Source organism: Cutaneotrichosporon oleaginosum (genome assembly GCF_008065305.1).
Source record: "Cutaneotrichosporon oleaginosum strain ATCC 20508 chromosome Unknown ATCC20508_contig01, whole genome shotgun sequence".
In the NCBI taxonomy this organism is placed as follows: domain Eukaryota; kingdom Fungi; phylum Basidiomycota; class Tremellomycetes; order Trichosporonales; family Trichosporonaceae; genus Cutaneotrichosporon; species Cutaneotrichosporon oleaginosum.
The window spans coordinates 1,381,047-1,401,675 of record NW_027072170.1 but is presented as its reverse complement, the minus strand read 5'-3'; the positions used below and the strand labels follow the sequence as shown (position 1 = coordinate 1,401,675).

Here is a 20,629-nt window from a genome sequence, read left to right as displayed (position 1 = left end):
TTCATCTCCCATCGTCATATCCCCTCTCTCACCTCCCACCCCCTCCTTCGCCATCGCTCGGCATCAATGACCCCCCCGCCGCCCCTTCCGCTCTGGACGCTCATCCTGGCCCCGACGCTCCTCGGCCTCCTCCTCATCTTCACCTCGTTGTGGTGCATATACCGCGTGCGGCGGGTGAGGGCGCTCGCGGCGGCCGAGGACGCCGAGGCCGCGCGGCAGCGCGCACAGAGGGAGGTGTGCGACGAGCTGCGGCGGGCGCGGGACAAGGCGTATCGGGCGCACGTCGAGATGAGCGCCTCGAGCAGCGCCTCGCGCGGTTGGGCGGGCGTACCCCAGGACAGTGGGTGATGCCCGCGTAGACGCGCACATGTAAGACGCGAGAGTGGCTATGCTGAGGAGTGTCATAGGCTTCGGTTGACTCCCAAAGCAGAGGCTGGACTTTAGAGCTGTCTTGTACCATTTAGTAGGGCCATTAGCTGTAAACAGTAATACTGCACGCAACCAATCACACAACTCACAGCATAGCGCATGGCATTTTTGATCGTGACAACTGATGGAGTACAAAACAGCGCTACTTGTCGCTGCCGGATGCGTCGTCCGTCTCCATGCCGAAGACGGCCTCGGCCCGACGGCGGCGGTACATCTCTTCTGGGTCAAGGCTGTTGACGCTCTGCGGCACCAGCCCGGCGGCCTGCAGGGCGGGCGATGCGGCGCGCGCGCCCGCAACCGCAGCCTTGACAATGGGGTTGTTGCTGTGCGGTGCAAGGGAAGGAGAGGCGGAGCCGCGGCGCGCCGCCGTCGGCGCGTACAGCGACGTTGCGGGCGTTTTCAATACGGGGCCGCGGGCCGCGGGCGCGGGGCGCGAGAAGAGGCCGAACGACATCGTGCCCTTTGGCTGCGCGGGCGTGGAGGGGAGCATGACGCGGCCTTGTGGCGGCGTGCGCAGCACCACTGTTTCGCCCGACGAGGCCGAGTCGTCCAGACTGTCAAAGTTGAGAGCACTGTTCTCGCGCTTGAGCACGTCGCGGGACGGCCGCCGTGGCACAGGCTGGAACTGCGAGGGCGGCGGCGTGCGCTTCTTCGTCTTGGGCGTGAACGAGATGATGTTGTCCATGCTACCCTCGTCGTCCGAGTTGTCCCGCCCAAAGTCCATGCCGAGGTCGGATGCGCCCACGACCTTGTTCTTTGGCGTGTGCGTGTACTCCCGCACGGGCTTGACGTGGCGCGAGCGCAGGGGCGACGGCAGGCTGTCTTGCGCCGACGTGACGGGCGACTCGGGCTTGAAGGCCGCGCGCGCAGCGGCGTGGGCCGCCGCAACGTCCTCCTTGTCCTTTTCCAGGAGGCGGCTTCGTTCAAACGACTCATCAATCCAGTCGGCCATCTCGACGAGCACAGGGTCGATCTCGCGCATGAGCGCCGACATTTGCATAAAGCCGTGGCCCCAGCCCTCGATGATGCGCATCTGCACCCAGTCCTCATCAGTCTCTCTGAGGATGTGGTCGGGCGGCTCCTCGTTCGGCTTGCCCGTCGTCATGCGCAGCCCCTCGCCGTACTTGCTGCTCTTGTCGCCAGAGTTAGCGGCCTGCGCGCGGCGCGTGCGCTTCGCCTCGCGAAGTTTGCCTGCGAAAATGACCGTGTCGTCCACGAAGGGGTCGCGCTCGCCGCAGATGAGGTACACCGGTGGGAAGTGGGCGAGGTTTTGGGCGGGGGAGAGGAGGGGCGAGATGTAGTAGTCAGTCTCAAAGTCTGGGCAGCGCTGAGGACCGATGTAGAGAATGGCCATGGCGCGCATCATGGACGGCGAGATGACACGGTCCTGGAAGTAGCCGACTCGACTCGTCATGGTCAGCCTGGTAGCGAATGCCGCCTTGGCTTTGGGCTTCTGGGCGACGACCGGGTCGAGGACGCCTTCCTCGCCCGACAACGTGGGTTGGGGTGACGCTGACAAGATGCCGTCGGTGAAGCGCTCGTCGGCGAAGATGCCGGGAGTCTTGACTCGCTCTGCCAAGGTCTTGTCTGCTTCGCGGCGGCGGTCCGTCGACGGCTCGTACTCGTCGTCTGATGAGGATGCGTCGGAGAGATGTTCCGCAGAGTCGTTCTCCTCGCGCGACGCGAACCAGCCAGATTCGGTCCGCTTGGAGAGCGGCCTGGTCATGGTAAGCGGGCTCGACGGCTGGGTCTTGGACCCAGGCGTGCGGGGAGTCATGCCGAGGCCGAACGTGGCGCTGATCGAGTCGGCCCAACTTTTACGCGACTTGGCTGCAGGGCGCTTGGGCTTCTTGTCGACGTCGTCAACCACGGACAGGGGCGCTTTGTGGCGGAGATGATCCTTGCCGTGGGCGAGGCCAGGGATGTGTACCTCGGACTGCTCGGTCTGCAGAACTCTCAAGTTTGTGGGCGACATCCACGACGTGAAGTTGAAGTCGAGAGCGGGGTAGGCCAGGATCATGGCCACAGGGCGGGTAATGTGCTTGTGGTGTTCGAGAATGCGGTTCATAATTGTGGTGCAAATGTTGCCGCCGCTGATCGTTAGCTCGAGCTAGAAGACAGAGAGAGTGGTTGGACGTACGCGGAGTCGCCAGTGAGGACTACGCCGAGATGACGGCTTTTTATGCCGATCACTGCACCCTTGGTGTCGGTGACCGTGCGGTACGCGTCAATGCCCTCCTCGATAGCCCATGGGTACGGGTACTCGGGAGCCTTGCCATAGTCGATGCTGAGAATTGGCTTGCCCGTGCGAATTGCCCAGGTACGCAGACGCTCCTCGTGGCACTCGGGTCCCATGGCGATGAAGCCGCCGCCCGGGAAGTCCATGACAAGCTCGGTGGCTCTAGCGAGCTGCTTATCGGTACCGTTGAAGAGCAGCATCGCCTTTACGGGCGGGTTGTTGGCGCGCGACGATGTTGGAGGGCGGTGGATGTAGACATAGCGGACGATGGGGACCTTGGGCATGCGGAGCTTCATGACCCCTCGGAGCTACGCGTCAGGCGTGCACGTTCCTAGTGACTCACGTAGGGGTTGATAAACGTCTTCTCCCAGGTTGTGCGCAACATTTCGACGCTGCACAAGGCACGGTAACGGCGGAGCTGATGGCGTTAGAGTTGCCCCGGGACCTTGGCCAGTGATAAAAGACGCCACGACTTACCACTTCATCGCCTTCTGTCGCCCACATGAGGTAGTAGACGCCGAAGACGAGACTGCAAATGTCCTTGAGCCATTTTGGTCGGATTGTCATGGCCGACGCGAACCCAGCGTCTAGAGCAGTGTTGACATATGTGGCACGGTAGTATGATCTTGAGTACTGTTTTCGTCAGTTGTATGTCCGAGCCGGGCCGACATGTGTTCTGACACACCATCTTTGCCAGAGGTTCTGGGGCTATACTGTCAGCACAAGATGCCAAGTGGCGGATGGAGATGCCACTCACCTCCTATTCCTAAGAGATCGTCGAGGTGGCGCAGGGCGTACCCAACCGTCAGGGTGCCGAGAATAAGCTGGTAGGGTGTGAACGACTCTGTGCGTCAGTCGAGCGCTTATCTCCGCGTACTTAGTCTCCCGTTGATGTTCGACATCCAGCGTGGTCCGCTTCTCCGCGCGACGAGGAACGCCCATACTCGTCGCCACCATGTGCGGGAGTATGCGACGTTGCGCGGTGTTCGGCGGGCGATCCGCGACCGCCCGGCCATTGCACTTCCATCACCCTTGTAGAGCCGCCATACCCAGAAGAAGAGGACGAGGAAGATCTGGGTGCGGCGCACGGTTGGAGAGGGGCGGCCGAGGACTTGGTCGAGCATGACGACGGCTGCGGGTGCGGGTGCGGCTGCGAGTGCGGCTGCGGCTCCTGCGGCGACGGCGTGCGCTGCTCGCCGGTAATTGGTGGGAGCGGGGAGTGCGGGGTAGGCCGGGGCGGAGGCAGGGGGTGGCGGGAAGTGTGTCAGATGCGATGTGGACTAGTTGTGAGGGATGCAGAGGCCGAAGAGGGATGAATTGATGGTGTCTCCGAGTCGAATGCGAGAGGAAAGAGAGAGAGAGAGAGAGATGGTCGAGAGAGATGCAGTCGAGTGATGGGAGGAGTGAGGGAAGGTGGTGAGTGGCTGTAGAGTGGAGCGCGCTCTCGTCTCCCCGCCTTGGACTGTGCCTTACAACCTCCATTAAGCCGGCTAAAGCCTTCAGCCGGGCCTTTATATTCCCCTGTATTAGGTACGCACTAATCCAACTCCAATATTGTAATGGCATATTACTAATCAAACACGCGCTGATTAGATTACCCAGATTGAAAGTGATGTCACGAGCGGATAATAACAAGCCCCCTCGATGTCCACTCTCCATCCGACCATCATCCATCTCTTGATCTCTCTTGATCTCTCTTGATCTCTCTCAACTCTTCTCTGTTGCTCCAATCATGAAGCACACTCCACGACACGTCGCACTCGCCATCCCCTTCTGCCCCGCAACCCAACGCGTCCTCCTCATCACCTCGCGCAAACATCCAAACCTCTGGATCCGTACGTTGCCACCTCCATCCCAGTCTCCGCCCCCAAGCCCACTGACGCTCCATCACTCAATCAACCTCTTGCAATTCTGCACATCATACGCTCCTTGGTTGATCCCCCGTGGCCTGTGGACCATCACATGTCCCCGACGTCATCTCGGACACGCCCTCCGCGCCCTCCGCGCCCTCCGCCCCTTGCTCGTTTGCATTCCGCATCGGCATTTGGTTATCCAACAGTTCCAAAGGGCGGCGTCGATGACGGCGAGACCTCGGGTCAAGCGGCGGCCCGCGAAGCGCGCGAGGAAGGTGGGTTATGGAGTTCTGGATACTGGAGTGCGACATGGGTGTCAGGTGGCCGATACGTGCATCGTGCACGTCTTCGCCTATCGGGCACGTGCGTCGGCTGCGAATCGTTGACCGATGCAACCGAACTTTGGGTGCTGTCGGCCGTCAGCCGTCGACGCGGCAGCTTCCTCTTGCGCTCGCCCTGTCTTTATGCCCGCCCATGCCAAGCCCATCTCATCTATCCTACCCGCAAGCGGGTAGCTGACATCTTCAAAGTTGCTGATACCAGGCGGCCTCCCGACGCCCCGCGCGGTCTCAGACGAGCTGAGCGTGCTCGAGCCCCTCCCTGGACCCGGAAAGCGCCCGGAGATCTGGCACGCGCACGCACTCGAGATGGCGAGCGAGGATCTCGACGACGAGTGGTGGGCCCGCGTGCACACAGCGAGCTGATTGCAGGGACGAGAAGGGCCAGCGCGAACGGCGCTGGTTTACCGCCAAAGACGCGATCAAGGCGATTGAGAAGTGGGGGCCGCTGCTCGACGCCGAGGGGGATATGAGCCGCGGCGCGCCAAAGAAGAAGGCGGTGAAGGGGGACACGATGCTGCGGGCGTTCCAGGCGTTCGTCGTGAGGTATGGGTGGGAGGCGTAGGGGTGCAATGGGGCCGACTAGGTCGCGACAGAGAGCTGTGATAACTGTCATGAGTTTTTGCACGCGGTGTCACGAGGATCTACTGTGGCTATAGGCGTTCTGTCGACTATAATCGATCATAGAATGTGCATGCAAGATTAGGCATCGGCCCCTGTCCTACTTCTTCTTGCCCTTCTTCTTGCTCTGCCCACCACCACCCCCGCCGCCGCCTGTCGCGCCCTGCGTCCCAAGGCCCGTCACCTCCTTCTTCTTCTTCCCCCCAGGGGGGACGTACGACGCGCGCTGGCGCATGGGCAGCCACCGCTCGGCGTCCTCCGTGTACGGCTTCCCCTCCTCGGCACCCTTGGGCAGCCTGTGGCGCCTCTTCTTCGGCTTAGCGCTCGCCGCAGCGGCCATCGACGCCGACGCCGACGCAGCCGCAGCGGGCGCGGAGACGCGTGCACTCGGCACGGAGGGCACGCCCGCCTCGCCGGCCGGCAGGTGTGTCGCGTACTCGCGCGTAATGAACGCGAGCTGGGTGCGCGCGGCCGCCTGGTTGGTGCGGATGTCGTCGGCCTCGGCGGCGGCGCTGGGGAGGAGGGCGTCGTAGAGCGCCTGGGCGGCCTCGAACTCGCCGAGGCGGTAGCGCTGGTGTCAGAAAATAGCGGTCGGCGGGGGTGGGGAGGAGGGGAGGGAGGAAGAGGAGGAAGAGGAGAGGAAGATACCCACCACCTGCGCCTCGAGATGCTCTTCGCGGCGGGTACGCGTCTCGATGTCCTGCAGCTGCGCGAGCGCGTCGCGCTCCCGGTGCAGACGGTAGAGGCAGTATGCGCGCTCGAAGCGCAGGTCGGCCGGCGACGGCGGGTGCTCGACCAGGTCGAGCGCGGCCGCGTAGTCGTCCGTGTGGAGGTGTAGGAAGAGGAGGGTCTGGAAGGCCGAGGTGGACGCGGGGTCGAGCGCGAGGACTGGGGTTAGCGCTCCGAGCTTCTCGTCTCCCATCTCCTCTCTCACGTGTCCTGTTGACTCCCCCCCCCACACACACACTCACTCCGCTTGCACGTCTTCTTCGCGTTGTCGAAGAAGCCGTCGTTGACTTGGTCCGTGAGGGCGCGGTACAGGCGCGGAAGCCGCTGGGCGGCAGGCAGCGGCGGGCGCGGCGTGAACTTGCGCTTGCCGTCCACAATCTTGATCTCGCCCTTGGTCGGCGCCGCAGGGCGCGCGGGGGCCTTCTGTTGCTTCTTCGGCGGCATGCTGTGGGTTATATCAAGACGTCTGACGAGGCCGACGAGGCCGAGATGGGTCCTCAATCCACCCTCTCCACTTGCACCCACGTGGATTTGGTCCCGCACATCCGTCACCGCCGTTCGATTTGATGCATGATGGTACACGAAAACTACAGACAAGCCCACTGCGCCCGCAGCGCGCCCGTTTACGCAAAGGCCTGGTCGTTGATCATCTGGACCTCGATCTTGTGCTGGTTCTTGAAGCCAGTGGCAACAGAGCACGACGGGTTGCGGCCAGCGTACTCGACAGTCTTGCCCTTGTGGTGCTCGGTCTGGTTGGCGGCAAGCTCGAGACGGGGCGCAACGTAGCTGTGAGCGCCCATGTTGAGCGGCTCCTCCTGGACCCAGCAGATAGACGAGTTCTGCGTCCGTCAGCGCAAGTACAAAGAAGAGCTCTAAAATACTCACCGGGTACCTGTCGAGTTCGGGGGTGACCATGTCGTAGGGGAAGGGCGAGAGCTGCTCGACACGCGAGATGGCAACGTCCTTGATGCCACGGGCCTCACGCTCCTTCATGAGCTCGACGTAGACCTGACCCGAGCAGAGGATGTGCTTGCGGATCTTCTCAGGCGCCTCAAGGGCGTCGGGGGTGGCCTCGGGCAGGAAGCGCTCAAAGATGGTGTTGCCAGTCATCTCGGAAAGGTTGGAGCGGGCCATCGGGTGACGCAGGAGAGCCTTCGAGAAGAAGACAATGAGCGGCTTGCGGAAGTCACGCATCTGCTGGCGGCGGAGGGCGTGGAAGTAGTTGGCCGGGGTCGTGGGGTAGACGACCTGCATGTTGCAGTCCTGGATCTGGCGCTCAAGCTTCTCCGGCGAGGGGTAGACGCGCGGGTCGTCGTCGCAGAGCTGGAGGAAGCGCTCGATACGGCCAGACGAGTGCTCTGGGCCCTGGCCGTCGAAGCCGTGGGGCATCGACATTACAAGACCGGTGCGCTGGAGCCACTTGCGCTCGCCCGAGGCAATGAACTGGTCAATGATGACCTGAGCAGTGTTGGCAAAGTCACCGAACTGCGCCTCCCACATGGTCAGCGAGTTGGGCGAGACGAGCGAGTAGCCAAGCTCAAAGCCAAGAACACCGTACTCGGACAAGTGTGAGTTGGTGACGGTGAACGAGCCCTGCTCAGGCGAAAGGTGCTTGAGCGCAGTGTAAGTCGACTCGTTCTCCTGGTCGTGGATCAGAGCGTGACGCTGCGAGAAGGTACCACGCTCGACGTCCTGGCCGGAGATACGAACGTGAGTGCCCTCGAGGCAGAGCGAGCCAAAGGCGAGGGCCTCAGCAGTCGACCAGTCGATGCCCTGGCCGTCGGCAACAGTCTTGCCGCGGTTCTTGATGATACGGGCAAGGTTCTTGTGCGGGGTGAAGTCCGATGGGTAGCTCGAGATGATCTCACCGATCTTCTTGAGAGTCTCCTCCGAGACACCCGAGGGGCGCTGGGGGAGGACCTTCTCGGCGAGCTCCTTGGGGGACGGGAAGCCCTCCCACGAGGACGAGAGCCACTCACGAGCCGTGGGCTTGTAGTCCTTGGACTCGTCGGCAGCCTTCTCAAGCATGCCCCAGACCCACTGGCGGTGCTCCTCGATCTCCTTGGCGCTGAAGGCACCCTCCTTGATGAGTTGCTCCGAGTAGATGGGAAGAACCGAGGGGTGCTTCTGGATCTCGCGGTACATGCGAGGCTGGGTGAACGAGGGCTGGTCAGTCTCGTTGTGGCCGTGGCGACGGTAGCAGACCATGTCGATGACAACGTCCTTCTTGAAGGTAGCACGCCACTCTGCGGCGAGCATGCAGACAAAGTTGACGGCCTCGACGTCGTCGGCGTTGACGTGGAAGATGGGCGCGTCAATGGCCTTGGCAATGTCCGAAGGGTAGGGAGTCGAACGCGAGAAGCGGGGGTCGGTGGTGAAACCAATCTGGTTGTTGACAATCAGGTGGATAGTACCGCCAGTGCCGTAGCTCTGGAGGTGCGACATGCCCATGGTCTCGTAGACGACACCCTGGCCGGCAAACGCAGCGTCACCGTGGAGAAGGACAGCCATCGAGTGGTCGGCGGTGCCCTCGTCACCTTCAAAGTGCTGGATGGCACGGGTCTTGCCAAGAACGACGGGGTCCTCGGCCTCGAGGTGCGAAGGGTTGGCAACGAGCGAGAGCGAGACCTTCTTGCCCGAAGGAGTGGGGCGGATGTAGTTGGCGCCAAGGTGGTACTTGACGTCGCCCGATCCATCACCAGTGTCGTTGTTGCCAGCGAACTCGTTGAGGATAGCCTCGAGAGGCTTGCGAATGACGTTGGCGAGAACGTTGAGACGACCACGGTGGGGCATACCAATGACAATGGAGCGGACACCGGCGTCGACCGAGGCGTCAATAAGACCCTTCATACCGGGGATGAGCGACTCGCAACCCTCAAGACCGAAACGCTTCTCGTTGGGGTACTTGGAAGCGACAAACTTCTCAAACAGCTCCGACCAGATGGTGCGGTCGAGGATCATACGCTTCTCCTCGGTGGAGTAGTTCCACTGAGTGGGAACCTCGATGCGCTCACGAAGCCAGTCGCACTGGCCACGGTCGGGAATGTGAATGTACTGGAAACCAATCGAGCTCGAGTAGATCTTCTTGCACTCGGCAATGATGTCGCGGAGCTTGAGCTTGTCATCCTTGACAGTGCCAGCAAAGCGGGGAAGGATACCGGGGCCAAGGGTGAACTCCTTGTCCATGTCGGCCTCAGTCCAGCCATAGTACTCGGGGGTAAGTTCGGGGACGGGGGAGCCCTCGAGGTCGGCGTGGCCAATGCCGAGAGGGTCGAGCTTGGCCATGTGGTGACCTCTGACCTGGTAGGCACGGACGAGGAGCTGGACCTTGAGGTAGTCCGAGACCTCACCGCCGCCCTGTAGGTTGAGAGTGGGTGCGCCGCCGATGGGCTCCAAAACGTTGGCCTCACCAGACTGGAGACCAGGAGGAGGAGTGAAGGCGGCAGCGGAAGGGAGACCCTTGTCGAGACCCGAGAAGTAGGCCTGCCAGGAAGCGTGGACCGACTTGGGGTCGTTCTTCCAGTCGCGGTACATCCTGGTATATGTCAGCATGGATTGGGTTGTTGAGAGAGCTAGCTTTCATGGTACAGGACTGTTGAAGAGCAGGGAGACGGCCAGCCCTGGGGTGGGCGGACACCATGTCCACTGCGGGAAGAGCTGTATGCAACTTACTCCTCGATGTAGTACGAGTTGGCGCCATTTGCGAAGGCGTCGATGGGGCTAGGTGGGACAGCCTTTGCGGGAGTGGCGAGGCTACGGGCGAGTTTTGGGACGGCGAAGGCAGCGATGGGGCGTGCGGCCGCGATGCGCGAGGCGCGGGGGATGCAGCGACGAGGCAATGTGCGAAGCATGATGATTGTAGCTCCAGTGGAGCGCGCGAGGGGGGAGGTGGAGGAGGGGGGGGGGGGGGGGGGCGGGGAGGGGAGCAGAGGAAAGGGAAAGTCGAAAGAGGATAGATAGTCTTGTCTCGAGATGGGGATGGAGAGACTTGACTAACAGGTGGAGAATGAGAAAGAGTAAGAGAGAGATGTGAGAGAGATGAGGAGGATGAGAGAGAGAGTGGAGAGAGAGAGTGGGGGGGGGGGAGGAGGAGGAGGAGGAGTAAGTGGTGCGAGGGAAAGCGGAGAGGCGGAGGAGGTGGCAGGTGATGATGAGCGTATGCTCCAATTCGTGGGAGGGTCGTTTGGGTGGGTGGGACCTCCTGACTTGACCCTGGCCTGATGCTCGCGAGGGCTCCTGTGGTGTCACCGTCGGCAGCCGCCCTCCTCCCCCGCTCAACCGCTCAACGCCGCCTCCTCGGCCTTTTCGGACATCTCGACCTCTCTCGGTCCCCCGGTCATTCATCTCCCGCTCTCTGCTCTGTGCTCGCTCTCTTCCGCGGACTCACCCACGCGCCTAGTGCGTGCATACGTCGCTGTATCCGACGACTGCTACTGCTGCTACGTAGACCCCACCCCGTAGCCGCTCCGTCGATCCATCCCATCAGAATTTCAGAACTTTTCAGTGTGCTCAGCCTAGATGCTCCATCCATCTATTGCCTTGCCAGTCCAGTCCACCTCACCACTACCTATTGTTATTAGTGATCATGTTGTCAAAGACTTTTATAATGCTGCCTGCTTCCCCGCATCAGACTACAACAGTACAACAGTACGTGTACAGCTCTGGAGCGGATGCGGATAAACCAATCAATCATCAATGCATTTCTCACGCCCCCGCGCAGACATGCATCTTTCACGCGCCGTGTCAAGATTGGGGGGTGACTGTGGGGTGATCTGGTTTGTGGGGCAACGCGCCTTGACCACCGGCCCTAGCCAAGAGTTACTCCGCTCAGAGTCTCTTGACCAGAGCCCATCATGCATCTGACCGCAGATGGGGGTAGAGGCAGGGGTACCAGCTCTCGACATGCTCGCCAGACATTGCGCGCGTTTGCAAGGATCAGAGGCGGGGGGATGGCGTGCAACACGGCTCTCTTGTCGTGGACGGTGACTTTCCTCAATGCGATTATACCATAACATGGTTCAGAAGTCATGCGATGGGGCACGCCTGCGCCCCCTCGATCCATGCGCCCGTGCAACTCTCGTGCTTGAGCGCACTACACACCTAGTGGCCGTACAAGTAATACTTTTGCTCTATTACACTTACATGCACTAACGACGCGGAAGCCGACGCGTCGTTGGGTGGCGCCAAGTCAGCCACTGCCGCTTTGTGGCGCTGACAGCTGGCAGCTGGTAGCTGGGGCGGTGACTTACTGCTCTACGTCATTGGCAGTGGAAACGTTTTCATCCGTCCGATCAGCCTCTCATAGAATACAAAAGGGGGTGCTCAATAATGGCCACGCGCTCGACACGCGCATGTTCACGTGACCTTGATATACCCAGTCGTCATCGCTTGAATGGCTCGACTGATCCAGTCGAATGGATGTCCTCTTTTGATCATCTACAACACTCTTATCTCCTATTGCTCTCCATTGCTCGCTTTGCATCCCACTTTCCCCCCTCCCTCCCCTCCCCCCCCCCCCTCCTCCCTCCTCCCTCCTTCCACCCGAGTTACCTCCCTCTTCTCCCTCTCCTCGTCCCCCCCCCTACCCCCCCCCATTGTCCACCTGCCGCAGGCTCCTCTCCCATGGCAAGCAGCGCCGCCACCACATCCGCCGCCCCGCGCGACGACAATGTCAACGCCCGAGTCATTGGGCGTAAGGACCCATTCTTTGCCGAGATCATCGACAGTGTGGGAATTGTTAGCGTCTACAACTATGTCCCCAGTCTCGGTGAATACGTCAAGCAGCCCGCCATGGGGCCTCTGTTTCTCATCCGTCGGTGAGTGATACAGCCCCTCGCTTCCCCGCTCACGCCCCAGCACCAAGGCACCAGAGTATGCGCTGTACATGATTAACAGGTCTGGTGTAAAGAATCAGTTTTGGGGTCTCTACCCTACCGAGATGAGGATTAAAGCCCATGATGAGGATAAGCTCCTCGAGGTTGCGAGGCGCGGCGAGCGTACGTCGCTAACACCTTGCTGAGACTTGCACTAATACCCCAGCGGAGCGTCCCCGTTTCTGGTTTTCTGATGCCACACCTCTCCGTCGTCTTTTCGACCGCATCAACAGGTGAATTGCTGACCATGTCCGAGTGCTGACTCCAGCATTGTCGGGCCTCCAATCAAGCCAGGAGACCAAGCTACTACTAACACAGCTGCGCCTTCCTCCGCCCAGCCGCCTCAGGCTCCCGCGCAAGTCGCCCCGCAGCAAACAACAGCGCCGTCTCAACCGACGCAGCAGCCTGATCCCGATGACCATCTTGCCCACCTGTTTGCAGGCCTTGCCACCGTTCGTTGTTTCTGATTGACCCCTGCTGACAATGTCAGTTGCCCGCTCCTAATGCCACAACTCCTGCCCACGTACCTCAATCTCAGCCGCATCATACTGCTGTCCAGCCACCGGTGCACTCTTATTACCCACAGCATCCGCCCCAGAACCCTCACCACTACACTACCAACGTTGCCCCTTTTGTCGGCCCTCAGGCGCCATATTCGCATTATTCAACCTCGCCCGCCCCTGGTCATAGCGACTCGTCTACCCCTCAGCCCCCGCACCCACCCCCTCCTCCCATGTCGACCGCGGCCTTTTCCCCACACGAGACTGCTGACGGCCTGTTCAAGAGTCTTTTAGGTGGAGGTGCTCCAAGCTTCCCCTACATCCCTCATCCACCTGCCCACGGTATCAGCACCGCAGGCCCGGTACCGCCTCGCACTACCGTCTCGCCAGTACGTGGCCCACATTCCATGGGACACGTGCCGCAGACCACTCAGCGCGGTTTCCCCGGTCATCGCGGCGACGGTAGCGGCGGTGGGGGTGTTGGCGATGGTGGTACTGGGGGCCGCACGAACGTGAACGTGTCTCCACCTCGGAATCACCAGCAGGCTCCATTCCCTGGGCAACAACCGAGGCCCGCAGTGCCGGGTAACCCATCTCCTGATGGCATGCGCGATGCGCTAGTATCAACGTACGCCCCGAACAATGGTCAAGCGCAGTATCACCAGATGCCCAAGGAGCGCTTGGTCGGTACGATGATACACCTCCTGCAGGTTGGTTGCAAGATGAGGCCTGTGTGCTGATGTTTACAGACCAACCCAGCATTTGGCGACGATGTGTGGAGGGCGTACATGGCGAGGTGTGTTGGCGGACCCGGTCATTAGGCCGCAAGCCGCAGGCCGCAGGCTTGGATGTGTGTATACGTGTCGGTGTGCTGGCGTAAGTGTGCTGCCCTTGCATTGTTGCTGGAAGTGATAGGTAGTCCTGTACCCTGCATATGTACAACATCAAGTCAACAGTCAATCGGGGGTGTTGGAGGTGCAGTAGTATGCGCGGGACGCTCTTGGCCCAGTAGCGAGGACCCAAAAGCGGTGACGCACTTGTCTTGGCTTGTTGCATGAGGTGTGATCGAGACGACGACGGGTGGAGGCAGTGACGTATGGAGACACGAGCCAATCTGATTCCGGCGGTTGACGGTTGGGGTGATGGTTCTCTGACCGCCGTCGCCGCCGTTGCCGCCCGCCCCACCGCTCTTTGCTTGTTCCATCATCATCACTCGCTGTTTCTTCTTCCTCTTACTCTCCAGCTCTCTAGTCACGCTTCAATAATCCTCCAGCCCTTTCCAACCGCACTCTCAACGTTCTCCCTCCTCCCAATTCCCCCAGGTTTCCTGACGTTACGCTTTACCGTCACAACTCCGAGCCATCCCGCACCACCTAGCACTCACACCTTCCTCGGTGGCTACAATGTCCAACCTCACCCAGCGCGCCGGCAAGGGCGCCTCCAACTTGGAAGTCAAGATGGAGGAGAAGCGCAAGGAGCTTCAGCAGTACAAGGATGACGACGGACACTTCTCTCTGGTCCGGTGAGCACTCGTGCAATCCTTCCACGCTGACAATAGCAACTTCCGCCTCGCAGACTTGATCACAATCATGAACGGTGTCTGCGGCACACTCAGTATCATGAGCAGCGCACGCTACCTGATTCTTTCGTCCAACCTGCCCGGCCCGCCCAGCGAGGAGGCCTACAAGTGGCTGTACTTTGCCCTCGTCCTCCCCATGGCCGGCTTCGGCTTTGACGCTCTGGACGGCAAGGTCGCGCGCTGGCGTGGTGGCGGCTCCCTTCTTGGTCAGGAAATGGACTCGCTCGCTGACCTTGTGAGCTTTGGCGTGGCGCCTGCCACGCTGGCCTTTACGCTTGGCCTTCGCACGCCGCTCGACATGCTCTGCCTCCTTCTCTTTGTCTCTGGTGGCCTGGCCCGCCTTGCCCGCTTCAACGCTACCGTCGCCCTTCTCCCCGCCGACGCCAGCGGCAAGTCCAAGTACTTTGAGGGCCTGCCGATTCCGTCCTCGTTGTTCCTTACCGCCAGCATGGCCGCGTGCGTCCGCCAGGGCTTCTTCGCGCTCGGCAAGCACACTGACGTCCCTCTCGGCGTCGTACGGCTGTGGGGCGACGGCCTCAAGGGAAACGGCGACGGCGATGTGCACGTTGCGGCTATTGTGTTTGCCCTCTGGGCCGCCGCCATGGTCTCCAAGACGCTTCGAGTGAGTTGTGCTGCCACGGGGACTGCGACAGTACGCTAACCCCAGGTCCCCAAGTTGTAGACGCAATGCATTCGTAGAAGCCGAGCCGAGCCGAGTCGAACCTGTAGACACGTAGAGGGGCTACTGACGTGTATCTGAAGCCTTCACTCAACATGTAGCTTCTCGTCTTTGGGTGGGCGGCGGGGCGTGGGTGTGGGGGTTGAGGGTGATGGTGGTCGAGTAGTGGGATGAGCAGGCTTTTCACAGGACACTCCTCCACGGAGCACTATTGTCCATGCACGCCAGGTCTATAATAATCTACACGTCTTCACGTCTACACGTCTACATGGTCGCCTTGAACGTCTCCCAGAACTCGTCGTGCTCCCAGCCTGTGACAGGGCGCGCAACCACGCGCCCACGCATCCCGACCTTCTCGTCGCCCTCCTGCGCCTCTGCAGCGCGCACGAGATGCCACACCGTCTTGACGCCCTGCTGGACGAGATACTCGCGCATGGGGAGGTAATTGAGACCGACAGCCGCAACGCCATGACTGTCGTCGGAGAGACAGATGCGGCCGCCGAGCGACATGATGAGCTGGCGTCAGCCCCTCCTCCTCTTTGGCTCACCTGGAGGACTCTCGGGCTGGGATAGCTCGTCTTCCAACCCTTGCGGAGCGCGGCAGCGTTTGCCTCAAACAGCGCGCCGTACCCCACGGCGTAGCGCACGTTCCGCTCGACGCGGTCCCACACGGCGTCCAACGACGCCTCCGGCACCCAAAGGAGACAGAGGTCGAAGTGTCCGACGACTTCCGGCTGGTGGGCCTGGAGCACGCCCATCTGCGCGTCAAAGTACGCGGCGAGAAAAGCCTCCATCTCCTCCGGCGCGGGCACATACCCGTCCGCGAGCGCGGCATCCGCGTCCCGCGGCGCGAGCACGAGCTTCCCATCGACGCGCACCATCGTCGTCTCGTCGACGCCGCGCCGCGCCGCGCGCACAGCACGCAACCACGTCCCGCGGTCAAAGTCCACCGACACGCCGCGCACATGGTGCACGGACCCGACGACGTAGTCGATCCGCGCGTCCGCGAGCAGCCGCGCCAGCCCGGCGGAATCGAGCGGCGTGATCGCGTCGCATTCGATGCCGATGAGCAGCGAGAGCGCGGGGTGCGCGGCACGCTGCGCCTCCGCTGCGGCCAGGAAGGACGTGTACGCGTCCGCGAGGTCCTGCGGCGTCAAGTCGGCCTGCGTTAGCTGGAGTGCTGGGAGGGGCGGGGCGCACCTCTTCTGGAAACAGGTCCGCTTCGCGGTAGCGCGGCGCGTGCTCGCTCAGCCCGAAGACGCGGAAGCCGCGCCGCGCGGCTTCGGCAACCACCGCGGTCAGGCTGTCCTTTGCGTGCCGGCAGAACTGGCCCGAGTGGGAGTGGTGTGAGTGGGGCATTCGGACAAGTCGAAGGGTGGATGGACAAAGTGGAGGTGGATGATCGACTGGAATTTCCTTACCTTGTCACCACCCACCACACCATGGACCCCCGACAAAGCGAGCAGAAGCGGCCGGCGTACGACACGCAGGACTTTATGGCTGTCATCCTTGTCGGCAAGGGAGAAAAGTGAGCGCGCACACAGGCAGGCAGGCGAGCCGAGGCCGAGGCTGACTGCAGCCTCTTCCCGTTCAATGAGGGCCCGAATGTCGTCCCCAAGGCGTTGATGCCCGTCGGCAACAAGCCCGTTATTAACATCGTGCTCGACTGGGTGTTTGCCGCTGGCTTGACAGGTGCGCTTGTGGCGGTAGGATGAGGGCTAGGATGTGCTCGTGGTGGTCGTCCTTGTCTACTTTGACCAGCGTCGCCGCGCTCCTCTCCGTCCCCGCTGCGCTTTGCCACACAAGCTCACCCCAGACGTCCTCCTCATCGTCCCGCCGTCCGCTGGCGCCGCCATCTCCGAATACCTCACCGAATATCTCCAGCTCGAGTACTCGTCGTCGTCGCACCAGCGCGAGCCGCGCGTCGTGCTCAAAACCTACGCCGAGGGCGAGGACGACGAAGACGATCTGGAAGACAAGAGCGGGACGGCGCGCCTGCTCAAACGTTTCCGCAACGACATCAAGAGTGACTTCATCCTTCTACCGTGCGACATCTCCTTCCCGTCGTCCCTGACCCTCGCGTCCATCCTCGACCGGCACCGCGCGACGCCAGACGCCGTCCTCACGAGCGTATGGTACGAAGCGCCCGAGGCGGTGCGCGAGAGCGAAGAGCGCATGCTCGTCGCGACGGACACGACGACCAGCGAGCTCCTGCAAGTCACGCCGCTCGACGACCTCGAAAACGCCGACCTCGACCTCCGCATGGCGCTCATCAGTGCGCACCCCAAGCTCTCGCTCTCCACCCGCCTCCTCGACGCGCACGTCTACGTCCTCCGCCGCACCGTGCTCGACCTCCTCGCGTCCCGCCGCAGCCGCGACCTCACCTCCATGAAGGAGCAGTTCATCCCCTGGCTGCTCAAGGGCACGTGGCAAACGGGGCTGGCGGAGCAGTGGGGACCGGTTCTCGACCCCCCGCGCCGCGACCCCTTCGCCGACGCCCTCGCCCGCTCCACCGCCGCATACCGCTCGCAGCCGGCCGAGGCGCGCGAGGAAAGCGAGACGCCGGCCGAGAGCGCCGGCGAAGAGCTGCTGGCGTTCAAAGCCCGCGTCGGGCGCACGGGCAAGAGCGCGCGCGCACGCCACGCACGCGCGAGCTGGACGTGCCGCGTCGTCGTCGTCAAGCCAGAGGTGGAGCAGGCCGCTCCCGCCCCGGCCAAGGGCAAGGGCGCGAAGCCCGCCGGCCCAGAGCCAGAGTACATCCTCCGCGCGAACAACATCGCCGGATACTGGGAGATGAACAGGCATCTCGTCAAGACGCTTGGGGGTGCGCCGCGCGCTAAAGAGGACAAGGAGGACGCGGTGGCTGCGAGCGCGCAGATCTCGCCCGACTCGCTTGTCGGCGAGGGCGTGCGTGTCGGCGAGCGCGCGAGCATCAAAAAGTGCATCGTCGGCAGGCACTGCGTCATCGGCAAGAATGCAAAGCTCACCGGGTGTGTCCTCTGGGACTTTTGTGTTGTCGAGGAGGGTGCGCGGCTCGAGAACGCCGTGCTGGCGAACAATGTGCGGGTGGGCGAGAAGGCGCAGATCAAGGACTGCGAGTTCGGCCCGGGATTCGAGGCAAAGCCCGGCGCCATCATCAAGGGCGAGCGCATGGTCGCGGGCCAGGAGGCGTAGAGCGCCAGTATATAGTCGCATGCACTGCATAGCTACAGGAGCTCTACGCTCTACGGGATGTGAGAAAGACGAGAGACGATGTGTATGTAGGTATGTGTCGAGGCTTGTCACAGTCTGCGTGGGCTGGCTAGGGGGTCCGCGTTGCGCACTTCCACCGCCTACTTTTTGGCGACCAGACGCGCCGACTTCTCGGCAGCCTCGCGCGCAGCCTCTGCGTGTTAGCTGGTTCCGATACATGAGCCAAACCCACCCTCCTGCTCCGCGGCACGCTGGGCAGCGGCAGCCTCGCGCTTCTTGCGGATCTCCTGGAGACGCGCAAGGTCCGACTTGGCCTGCTGCGTCTTGCCGGCAGCCTGGCGCTGCTGGAACTTCTTCTTCTCGGCGGCCTCGCTGTCGTCAGCTCATCCTGCTGCACACTCACCGCTCGCGACGGCTCGGCTCCGCCTTCTTCGCCGGCCAAGGGTTGAGCAGGTCCTCACCGCCCTTCTCCTCCTCCTCGCTCTCCTCGACCTTGGCCGCCGCCTTCTTGCGCGCCTTGCGCTCCGCGCGGCTCAGGCCCTCGTCCTCGTCTTCCTCGATGGCTACAGTGTTGCCGAGTTTGAGGTTGAGCGCGGCCATCTCGGGCGCGAGCTTGTGCTCGACCTCGTCGTCTTCCTCTTCCGAGGTCTCCTCCTCGCTGCTCTCCTCCTGCTGCACCGTGTCGGGGCGCATGCGGTCGTCGAGATCACGAGAGAAGTGTCGGCCGCCGCCGCGTGTCACCTTGAACTTTCTGATGTCAGCGGGTAAAGGGGAAGGGTTGTCTTGTTGGGGAGGGTGTTTCAGCAGGGAGAAGAGGGGTGAGAAATGGATCTAGCTTGTCTCGCAGGCGAGTGCAAGCCATTTATGCCGTCGCCGTTGTCACGGCGGTGGAGCTTGGGCCGGCTGGCCAGGCTGACGCCAAGCATGTGCGTCCGGGTCGCCTTCGCGCGGCAGAGCATGTCACATGTCGCTGTGACAGCAGCGCATGCAGTCGTGCAAGCGGTCGCGCCATCGCTCGCCGCTCGCCGCCGGCCGCGCTGCCCGCCGTGCACAAAGATGTGCTGATCACAAGAAAAGTTGGAAGCTTGCCACCGGCTCCACATCCGCCGCTTACGCTCGGCCAGCCCTCCCCTCGCCGCCACCCAGCAACCACCGCCACGAAGCACTCACCCACGTCCGCGCGAAGAAGTACCGCCACCGCGTCCCATTGTGCTGTTGATGATGAGGAGAATTGGGTTGATGAGGATTGGCAGTCGAGCTTGCCGAATCTTGTCTTGTCCATTCCAGGCACCTTCCGCTCTTCTGCCCCGCTCTGAGCTCCCGGCGGGACCAAACGCGTCTCCATGAAATCAATAATGTCGAGACGCGTCAATCTCCATACAGACCTCTAGTCCATCCTCTCTCCACCGTCCTCACCACAATGTCCTTCGTCCTCGCCGCCGCGCCCGACCTCCCCCCCTCCCAACCCCTCCACCTCCTCCCCTTCGCCCTTTCGCCGACACCACGCACCGCCGCGGTCGGGACATACTTCGTCCCCCGCCCCGGGCCCGCAGGGTCGCTGGCCGCCTTCCGCGGCCGCCGGGTGGTGGGACAGGACATCGGCGTGCCGCGCGGGTATCGCGGCGTGGTGCTGCGCGCAGCGGCGCCGCCGTCGTCCACCGCCACAGACGCAGCCACAGCCTTCGCCCGCGAGCCCACCGCGGCCGCCCAGAACGGGTCCGAGACCGTGGCGGGCGTGGAGCGCGTGGTGGGCCGCGTCACGCGCGCCATGCAAAAGGGCGCGGCGCAGGTCGCGCTCGCGCGGCCCCGGGCGGTGAGGCGGGCACGGAAGGTGCAGAAGTTTGCGCTGGACGAGGGGGAGGAGGAGGCGCCGCCAGTGAAGCGGGTCAAGGTGGAGGCGACGACGGCTGTGAATGTGGAGGCGGAGGCGGAGGCGGGGGCGGGGGCGGAGATCGGGGTGGAGACGGAGACAGAGGTGGAGATGGAGATGGAGACGCAGGTCTCCCGCGCGGCGACGCCACCTCTCGTGCCCGCTATCAACGTCGTGCCGTCCTCTCCTGCGCCTGGATTTGGGGGAGACGGAGACGAGGACATGGCGCGCGAAGTCGACCTCGCGGCCGTATCTGCCGTCCTTACTCCCGAGCCCGAAATCGACCCCGAGGTCTCCGGCCTTGCGTCCGAGGAGCATACGGCGCTGCGCGTCCTTACCCCCACGGCGACGTTCTCCTCGTTCACGCTGTGGACGCCGGACGCGCCGCTTGCGGGCTTCCGCGCCGACGAGGTCGAAGTGGAAGGGCACTGGCGGCAGGGCGGGGCGGGTGAGGGCGGGGACGCGTTCGTGCGCGCCCTCGGCGAGTGGCTTGGCCTCAACGAGATTGTGGGTGGTATCAGGGACAGGCTGACGCAGATCCATGCGCCGATGTATGACACCGACGACGACGAGTAGGCCACGAGGATGCCCACACACAGACTGCCACACGCAGACTGCCACACACAGACCGTCCCACGCAGACCACCACACGCAAACCGCCACTACTCTGCATGCCCGCACGAGCTATGTAATATGTACACACGTAATGTCCCGAGGCAGAGGTATT

The 20,629-nt window shown here is 62.6% G+C and overlaps 10 protein-coding genes across 10 annotated transcripts; 5 read left to right on the top strand and 5 right to left on the bottom strand.

Annotated features, from left to right (window-relative positions):
* Positions 1-571: 571 nt before the first annotated feature.
* COLE_00579 (uncharacterized protein) lies at positions 572-3,792 on the bottom strand (the record flags this gene model as incomplete). The annotated part of the gene is made up of 7 exons (XM_018422848.2): positions 572-2,522; positions 2,570-2,976; positions 3,012-3,086; positions 3,146-3,301; positions 3,354-3,376; positions 3,426-3,512; positions 3,546-3,792. 7 exons carry the CDS (start codon positions 3,790-3,792, stop codon positions 572-574), a joined length of 2,946 nt encoding a protein of 981 aa, XP_018279845.1.
* A 608-nt stretch (positions 3,793-4,400) lies between these two features.
* On the top strand, positions 4,401-5,424 carry COLE_00578 (uncharacterized protein; the record flags this gene model as incomplete). Its single annotated transcript, XM_018422849.2, has 4 exons — positions 4,401-4,503; positions 4,728-4,796; positions 5,065-5,197; positions 5,232-5,424. 4 exons carry the CDS (start codon positions 4,401-4,403, stop codon positions 5,422-5,424), a joined length of 498 nt encoding a protein of 165 aa, XP_018279846.1.
* Positions 5,425-5,580: 156 nt separating this feature from the next.
* Positions 5,581-6,653, bottom strand: COLE_00577 (uncharacterized protein; the record flags this gene model as incomplete). The annotated part of the gene is made up of 3 exons (XM_018422850.2): positions 5,581-6,051; positions 6,133-6,368; positions 6,452-6,653. The coding sequence occupies 3 exons, from the start codon at positions 6,651-6,653 to the stop codon at positions 5,581-5,583; spliced, it is 909 nt and encodes a 302-aa protein (XP_018279847.1).
* Positions 6,654-6,832: 179 nt separating this feature from the next.
* Positions 6,833-10,060, bottom strand: COLE_00576 (uncharacterized protein; the record flags this gene model as incomplete). Its single annotated transcript, XM_018425751.2, has 3 exons — positions 6,833-7,048; positions 7,095-9,744; positions 9,882-10,060. The coding sequence occupies 3 exons, from the start codon at positions 10,058-10,060 to the stop codon at positions 6,833-6,835; spliced, it is 3,045 nt and encodes a 1,014-aa protein (XP_018279848.1).
* Positions 10,061-11,831: 1,771 nt separating this feature from the next.
* Positions 11,832-12,319, top strand: COLE_00575 (uncharacterized protein; the record flags this gene model as incomplete). The annotated part of the gene is made up of 3 exons (XM_018427575.2): positions 11,832-12,025; positions 12,066-12,205; positions 12,249-12,319. The coding sequence occupies 3 exons, from the start codon at positions 11,832-11,834 to the stop codon at positions 12,317-12,319; spliced, it is 405 nt and encodes a 134-aa protein (XP_018278448.1).
* Positions 12,320-13,985: 1,666 nt separating this feature from the next.
* COLE_00574 (uncharacterized protein) lies at positions 13,986-14,822 on the top strand (the record flags this gene model as incomplete). Its single annotated transcript, XM_018421393.2, has 2 exons — positions 13,986-14,104; positions 14,141-14,822. 2 exons carry the CDS (start codon positions 13,986-13,988, stop codon positions 14,820-14,822), a joined length of 801 nt encoding a protein of 266 aa, XP_018278449.2.
* Positions 14,823-15,104: 282 nt separating this feature from the next.
* Positions 15,105-16,199, bottom strand: COLE_00573 (uncharacterized protein; the record flags this gene model as incomplete). Its single annotated transcript, XM_018423304.2, has 3 exons — positions 15,105-15,356; positions 15,389-16,003; positions 16,041-16,199. The coding sequence occupies 3 exons, from the start codon at positions 16,197-16,199 to the stop codon at positions 15,105-15,107; spliced, it is 1,026 nt and encodes a 341-aa protein (XP_018278450.1).
* An 83-nt stretch (positions 16,200-16,282) lies between these two features.
* On the top strand, positions 16,283-18,014 carry COLE_00572 (uncharacterized protein; the record flags this gene model as incomplete). The annotated part of the gene is made up of 3 exons (XM_018423305.2): positions 16,283-16,368; positions 16,420-16,532; positions 16,657-18,014. 3 exons carry the CDS (start codon positions 16,283-16,285, stop codon positions 18,012-18,014), a joined length of 1,557 nt encoding a protein of 518 aa, XP_018278451.1.
* A 158-nt stretch (positions 18,015-18,172) lies between these two features.
* COLE_00571 (uncharacterized protein) lies at positions 18,173-18,725 on the bottom strand (the record flags this gene model as incomplete). The annotated part of the gene is made up of 3 exons (XM_018423306.2): positions 18,173-18,225; positions 18,265-18,404; positions 18,436-18,725. The coding sequence occupies 3 exons, from the start codon at positions 18,723-18,725 to the stop codon at positions 18,173-18,175; spliced, it is 483 nt and encodes a 160-aa protein (XP_018278452.2).
* Positions 18,726-19,452: 727 nt separating this feature from the next.
* On the top strand, positions 19,453-20,478 carry COLE_00570 (uncharacterized protein; the record flags this gene model as incomplete). Its single annotated transcript, XM_018426705.2, has 2 exons — positions 19,453-20,409; positions 20,440-20,478. The coding sequence occupies 2 exons, from the start codon at positions 19,453-19,455 to the stop codon at positions 20,476-20,478; spliced, it is 996 nt and encodes a 331-aa protein (XP_018278453.1).
* Between the last annotated feature and the right edge of the window lie 151 nt (positions 20,479-20,629).